The 7,500-nt window shown below is 39.3% G+C and overlaps 1 protein-coding gene and 1 pseudogene across 3 annotated transcripts in view; both read right to left on the bottom strand.

The window, feature by feature from the left end:
- The window catches only part of LOC122264462 (sarcoplasmic calcium-binding protein, alpha chain), a 15,456-nt gene that overhangs the window by 899 nt on the left and 7,057 nt on the right, over positions 1 to 7,500 (bottom strand). The window contains exons 3-4 of one of the 3 annotated variants that reach the window (XM_043033365.2): positions 5,137 to 5,303; positions 3,998 to 4,127 (exon numbers count right to left, since the gene is read on the bottom strand). In XM_043033365.2, the coding sequence (XP_042889299.1) occupies positions 3,998 to 4,127; positions 5,137 to 5,303 (297 nt within the window). Of the gene's footprint in view, positions 1 to 2,974; positions 3,105 to 3,253; positions 3,384 to 3,997; positions 4,128 to 5,136; positions 5,304 to 7,500 lie in introns of all 3 variants that reach the window. The other 2 variants (XM_043033364.2, XM_043033366.2) reach the window with 2 other exon arrangements.
- Positions 2,440 to 2,833, bottom strand: LOC147471455 (sarcoplasmic calcium-binding protein 1 pseudogene; annotated as a pseudogene).

Raw genomic sequence — 7,500 nt, 5'->3', positions numbered from 1 at the left:
GTACTAAGTTAATGATAAATCCCTTTCATTTCTCCTTTATGATGTAAGTAGGTCTATTTTAAAGCAGTAACTGCTGACAAAGAGAGTAATACAAATCTCAATTGCATTATTGTGTAAATCAGAGCTGATGTCTATATTACTGCTTAAGCCTGTTCAATAGAGAGCTGATGCACATCATCAACTAGATGAGCTCTTATACTATCCTTATATCTAAATCCAGTTGCTTTGTTTACTAAAGAACTACGGATGCATAAGACAAATATCACTAGACGGTCGACACACAGCACCACGAATACCACAGAGCTGCAATAACGGGTCGAGAGGATGACAGTCATGCGAGACAGAGAGAAAGAGATAGATAGATAGATAGATAGATAGATAGATAGACTGATAGACAGATAGACAGACAGACAGATATATAGAAAGAAAGAGAGAGAGAGAGAGAGAGAGAGAGAGAGAGAGAGAGAGAGAGAGAGAGAGAGAGAGAGAGAGAGAGAGAGAGAGAGAGAGAGAGAGAGAGAGAGAGAGAGAGAGAAAGAGAAAGAGAGAAAATCAAAGTGATCATTTATAGGAAGGATGTTTACCACTTTGAATCCTGTCGACCCGCTATGATAGAAATAAAGAACATATGTTTTTATCTTAACATCGTTACCAAGCCTAGTAAGATTAAGCTACACTCTTAAGGCCCAAACTCTTCGTCTTTCCTATCATCATTTCATTGTTATCATCATAGTGGAAATTATTTTACGCTTACCTTGCAACTCAAATACTGTAATTGAATAAATGGATGTTAAATATAATGACTAAATACAGCAATACTTTATATAAATATTTTGTCTATCAAGTCTTTGGGCCTAGGGAAGGTAGTTAATACATTTACAAGATGTTATACTAATTATGTTGCGTTATTCTACTGGAGGCAGTTAATTGGGCTTATTTGTATGCTAAGCAAACTGAGGACAGTGTCACTTGCAGGCATGAAATTTTGCGTTTTTTTGTGATCGTTATGAAGCGTCGTTAACATAAATGTATATTTATTTGATTAAACATTTTAAACAAGTCCACAAAAATCACAAAACATGGACACAAAAAAGAACATTAATCCAAAGGCAAAGCACAAACAAAAGCTGTATGAATTAAAAATACCTTAGCTATAAAATAAGACGAAAATTGTCTGAAATACGGCGGAATTTTCTAGCAAAGATACAAAAAAGAAAAAAAAAGTCAGTACCAACTTCAACAAACATATAAACAATATATATGTATATATATATATATATATATATATATATATATATATATATATATATATATATATATATATATATATATATATATATATATACATACATATACATATACATATATATACATATTTACATATGTACTCATATACATACATACATATATATATATATATATATATATATATAAATGAAAAAGTTGATACTACGAGGAAAACATACCAAAAGCGATCAGTATTTCTATATCATTATGCTGAACGGCTAAAAATCGTCCACCGGGAGATAAATGACGGTAATAGATATCTCTATATTCATGATCGCTTCTGTGACGAAAAAAAATAAAACGAAAACTCGAAAGGCAATCTATTTACTATGTACAACAAGAAAAAAAATTAGAAAGACGCCGGAAATCGGAAAATTAACGGAGAAAAAAAGTGATATCCTGAAGAAAAAAGTGGAGGATGTGGATGATATGTGTGACTGAATATTTCTTAGACACTGTTCTAGTCGAGATACTGTGAATGAGCTGGAGAGAAGAGGAGGAGGAGGAGGAGGAGAAGAGAATGATGTAACCAAAATGGAGAAACTAAAATACCCAAGGGATTAATACTTTACTAGGGAAAGGGAAGTGGTTGTACCAGAGGTTTGCCACGAAGCAACCTTGGGCCTCTGATACAAAGTCATCCCCACCAGGACTGTTTAACTTAGCTTAATTTATTTCTACTTTTATTTATACATCAGCGGACAAAATGGGGATTCAGATTGTCTGTGCTAATACAACGTGAGTCCCCCATTCTACTATGCAAGCATCATTTTAATATGCATAACACCTGATATCTACTAGAAGTATACAATTGATAATCAGGTACTACAGTATTAGGCATCCGATGCCAATTTTAGGTACTGTTGGCAACTAATTCTAAATGTCGGTTATAGGAACGAAGACCCAATTGCATTTGATTTTAGATTTACTTCAATGCTTATTACTGCTCTACTGCCGTCTACTTTAAGATGAGCGATATGATGCATTCCCGTGCGACGTAGCAATACACTGCAGACTGGCGTTTAATTGACATACCATTAACGTCAATTGTCTTAAACTGGTTAGCAATAAACGCTTTGAAGGCAACAGGGAAACTTTCATAAGCCTTGCCCACACAAACGTTCTGTACAGCCTGCTTGAACTCGTCAATTGACACCTCTCCGTCCTGGAACCAATAAGGAAGATCAGGGATGAATCAACCGAAAGGCCTACCACACATGACACGAATCGAAAGATCTGTAATAAGGCCTTTTTACTTGGAAGTTTTTAAAACCTTTTTCATCTTATCCTAGACCTTGCAGAGGTGGCGAGACTTGGGCTGAGATGATGTGGGAGAGAGAATGAAGAAATGGTGAGCAGAAGAAGTGGGAAGCCGATAATGAACCTTGAACTGGTCGCACATACCGTTCAGATCAATGGTTTTAAAGTGATTCACAATGAACACCTTAAAGGCGTTGGGGAACTCATCGAAAGTCTTGCTTAGGCAGGCGTCCTTGACCGCCTTCTTGAACTCTTGGCTGGAAATCTCCCCGTCCTGGAAGTAGGGATGGGGTCAAGGGAGGAGACCAGGGATTGGAACACCGGTTTGGGCTGGTTATATCTAGACGACTGTGGTGGTTAAGGTGTTGGTTGTGATGCTTAGTGTTGATGTGACGCTTCTACTAGGAACAAGTTCTCGACAACGTACCGTTCACATCAATGGTCTTAAACTGGTTAGCAATGAATGTTTTGAAGGCAGTGGGGAAGGTATCGTAAACCTTGCCGCTGCAATTCGTCTGCACTGCCTGCTTGAATTCGTCAACGGTCACCTCACCGTCCTGCAAACGTCAGATGAAACTTAAACAGTGAACTCACTACATCGTAATAATTTCCGTTGCACACGGCCTATGCCATGAGTTTAGAGGTGTTAGCTGCTTGCTAGGGATGCTCAGCTCTCACACGCCAAGAGGCCCGACCATGAACGTACCGTTAACGTCAATAGCCTTGAACTGGTTGGCAATGAAAACCTTGAAGGCACCGGGGAAATCGCCGTATTTCTTGCCCTGGCAATGCTTCTGCACAGCCTGCTTGAACTCGTCGACAGTTACCTCGCCGTCCTGAAAACGTGAAGACATAACCTACTGAAACCCCAAGGATGATGCTAGAGCTCAATCCGTTAAGAAGGGAGGAGTTCCTTGAGTCTGTGCTGTGAGATATCGGTCTGTCTTGGCATTCGTAGGTGTTGTTCTGATATTCGCATGTGACTGTGTTGTTGATTAGCAGGTGCTTGAGGGTGAAGGGCCGTAAGTCTTACCCTTCGACAGCTATTCTTCGTAGTATAACGTCTATACGATGAGTGAATGAAGATGCAAGGGAAAGGTATGATACAATAACATAAACCTAACATGAACATGAAGATGGAACAGTCCTAACATGAAAAAAAAAAAAAATCTAAAAGTTTAGTGATTGCCAAGAATCTCCCACATATGTCATGAGAAGTTAGAGGTGACTTAGAATGAAGGGAGAGAGTACAATCAGGATGACAAAAGTAAAGTGAAATATCAAACTCTACCCAGGCAAAATGAAGAGACAGCTATGCAACAGCGTGGCGTCATGCTCTAATCACAGAGCAGCTGGGGTTGTGCTTCTACAGTGGAATGCTATCAGCAATTATCGTTAGTATGCTCCTAGAGGCGAAGTCTGGTGGCAGTGTACATACAGCACCACCTACCATTCACGTCAACGGTCTTGAAAAAGTTTGAAATCACTACTTTGAAGCACGTAGGGAAGTCATTAAAACTCTTGCCAACACAGACGTTCTGCACCGCCTTCCTGAATTCGTCGACGGTGACCTCGCCATTCTGCAAGGCACCAGTTGTTGCTCCTACAGTGATCAACCGGGATCAACCACAACTACCATCCACTACCAGATATCGCCAGAAAGAGTTATCTGATCCATACCTGGTGTCCATCTGATTATTCTTGATCATGAAAATGGCTTGAGGAGGAAAACAAATCTCACAAAAGATGTAGTATAAAGAGCAAATTATCATTCACAACCTACGCTCATTTTCTGTCTTATGTCCGTGTGTGTGTGTGTGTGTGTGTGTGTGTGTGTGTGTGTGTGTGTGTGTGTGTGTGTGTGTGTGTGTGTGTGTGTGTGTGTGTGTGTGTGTGTGTGTGTGTGTGTGTATGTGTGTGTATGTGTGTGTGTGTGTGTGTGTGTTATGTGCGTGTGTGTGTGTGCGCGTGCGCACGTATGTGTGTATGTGCATTTGCGTGTCTGTGTGTGCATGTTATGTGTCTGTGTGTGTATGTTATGTGTCTATGTGTGTTTGTGTATGCATTTATGTGTGCGTGGGGGCATATGAGCGAGTGTGTATCAAGCCATAATCCTCTATTTGCATGTATATATATAATGTTTTTTGTTACAAAGAGACAAAAACTAATACATTCGCACCATCCCTTGCTCTCCACTTCCTGATATTAAGTCTTCACGCAGCGCTAATAAGCTTTCACACACTAGAGGTAATAAAGCTTCATTTTTAGTACTAAAAGCTTCACTCCCCAACAGTAAGTTTTAACTATCAAGCGCTTTATTTACTCTCCTGATCAGTCTCAGGTAATGCTCACACTCTCTAACGCCAAGTATTCAAAATGTGGAGCTAGACTTTCTAATACTAAGTATTCACTCTATGGTGTTAAGTACCTATAGTCTATATCACTGACAGCTTTTACTCTCAAACACTAAACTCCTGAAGCACTAAACCTTCCTTCTCTGGCACGGAGCCTCGATTTTCTAAGGTCCTTTTCCGTCGGCCGAAGGAGCGAGCCAGACGCCAAGAGACCCAACGGCCCGTGTGGCATTACCTTGTTGAAGTCAGCGAGCTCGGCGATCTCGTTCCAGAGGTTCCTCATGATCTTCTGGTTGTTGGCGTAGGCATCGGCGCTGAATTCGCCGCGGCCCTCGATCAGGGTGTTCCTGACGGCAAGGCACTCGAAGTCGTTCTTGTCCAAGAAGCCATTGTTGTCAATGTCTGAGGGAGAGACAAAAATAAAAAAATGGTACGTTTAACGGCTGAGGTTCGGAAAAGTTAGTAAAAGGTCTAACTACCTTTAATGTAATCTTGGGGACGCTACTGACTAAACAGAGACACATAATGTACATATACATTTTTTATGATAATGCATTTTAGCAATATACATGGGAATTGTGCTTGTGGAAATATTCACTTGAAGAATCACGTTTAAAATGTATTGTGAGTCAGTTTATTAATGGGACCTTTCACTATTTACGAGAGAACGAAGTTATTTCTTAAGAAGGCCTATGCATATGCGCATAATTAGAACTAAATCATGAAACCCAGAGAGTTTGATTGCCCTAGAAATAGTCGTTGAGGCATAAATCGTGGCCTAGTTCCCTGTTGCCCAGATGGCACTTCCCCGATTTCTTTTTCAGCGAGAACGTCTTGTCACAGCGACTCAAGAATAATATTTATAGTCAGCTTTGTTCTAGTTGCCAAGGGTTCCGAGGAAGGGATAAAAGAAATAAAACATATAAACAAAATGTGTGAATAATAAAAACACACGAGCGCACGGTGGGGTTATAAAACAAAGGGGTATGTATAATATATATATGTTTGCATATTAACAAAATTATCTAACTGCATATATATATATATATATATATATATATATATATATATATATATATATATATATATATATGTATATATATATATATATATATATATATATATATATATATATATATATATATATATATATACATATATACACATATATATATACACACGCACATATATACAGCTTCTTATATCCACTGCACTTTCATTTATCGGTAAAAGCATATATTATATTTTTCTCTATTTCTCTACTCTTGTCGTTAAAAATGACCAGGAACTTTTCGGTCTAAGGAACTTTTCAGTCATAGAGGGCAGCATATTCAACAATAGGTTTGGATCCTTACAATGCATGCACATAAAAGTTTAAAACTCTCGCTTGAAATCAGTTGTTCCTACACCGTCTCAAGTTACGCCTCGAAGTTCAAAAGCTTGATAATTAAGAAAAAAAGCAAGAAGTAATAATGAGAAAAACAGGTTCTCAACTTTATGCTAAGGAATTTAACTGTCTTGCATGAACCGCTGTAATGTAATGCCACTGTAATGCAAGCCAGGTAACAGTCGCTGCAATGCAAGCCAGGTAACAGTCGCTGCAATGCAAGCCAGGTAACAGTCGCTGCAATGCAAGCCAGGTAACAGTCGCTGCAATGCAAGCCAGGTAACAGTCGCTGGGATGGAATTTACGGAACACGTGGCAGTAGATACGAGGAAACAAACAAGAGTCTTTGACGTTAGCGACGAGACTTTAAGCTTGCGGTGAAAATCTACGGGGTTTGCATTGCATTCCGAGTCTGACGATACAAGATATTAATTGTTCGATATTTTTCTCACTGTGATGATTCTAATTAATTTCGTTGCTGATCAGTAAGCATCTGAATGAGCGGAAGCAAATGGTTATGAAATATATAGTATGTTATCTCATATTCGCTTCCCAACAAAGAGCACGTAAAAAAGTAAAAAAGAAGAATAAGAATGACAGACAAACAGACGGATATATAGGTAGATAAAAGGATAAACAGATAAATAGAAAAAAAAAGGAAGAAAATATAAATGAACGAGGAGGAGGAGGGGAGGAGGAGGGGAAGAGGAGGTGAGACAGAGGCAAGAAAAGGAGGAAAATCGAGAGGTAGATTAATGTCGACTCGGCAGAGAGCTATCCTCTAAGGCCTACGGCTAGGACGGTCTAATTAACTCTTCCTGACGGGGTCAGGTAGACGGGTTGGGCTGCGAAGGGAAGCCTTACCTGAAGGGAAAGAGAGGGAGAAAGGATTTAGACGGAACAGGCTGGGAAATATGAAGAAGGATAAAAAAACAGGAGGTAGACAGAGACTGAAGCAACGAGAGATAGATAGATAGAGATAGATAGATAGATAGATAGATAGATAGATAGATAGATAGATAGAGAGAGAGAGAGAGAGAGTGCGAGTACTACTCTGGTTGGGAAAGGAGATTGGTTTTCATTACATTTTTTCCCTCAGGGACTTGTGGGTTTCTAAATGTTGAAAATTTGGAGAATTCAAATGACTTGATGAGGAAGAAGCAGGAGAGAGGAGAGAGAGAGCAGAGGGGGGGGGGGGTTAGGAAGGGGTAG

This window comes from Penaeus japonicus, unplaced genomic scaffold (genome assembly GCF_977035675.1).
Source record: "Penaeus japonicus unplaced genomic scaffold, GWHDUDI00000001_assembly GWHDUDI00000008, whole genome shotgun sequence".
In the NCBI taxonomy this organism is placed as follows: domain Eukaryota; kingdom Metazoa; phylum Arthropoda; class Malacostraca; order Decapoda; family Penaeidae; genus Penaeus; species Penaeus japonicus.
Note: the sequence above shows the minus strand (reverse complement) of the source record. Positions and strands in the feature narration are given on the sequence as shown.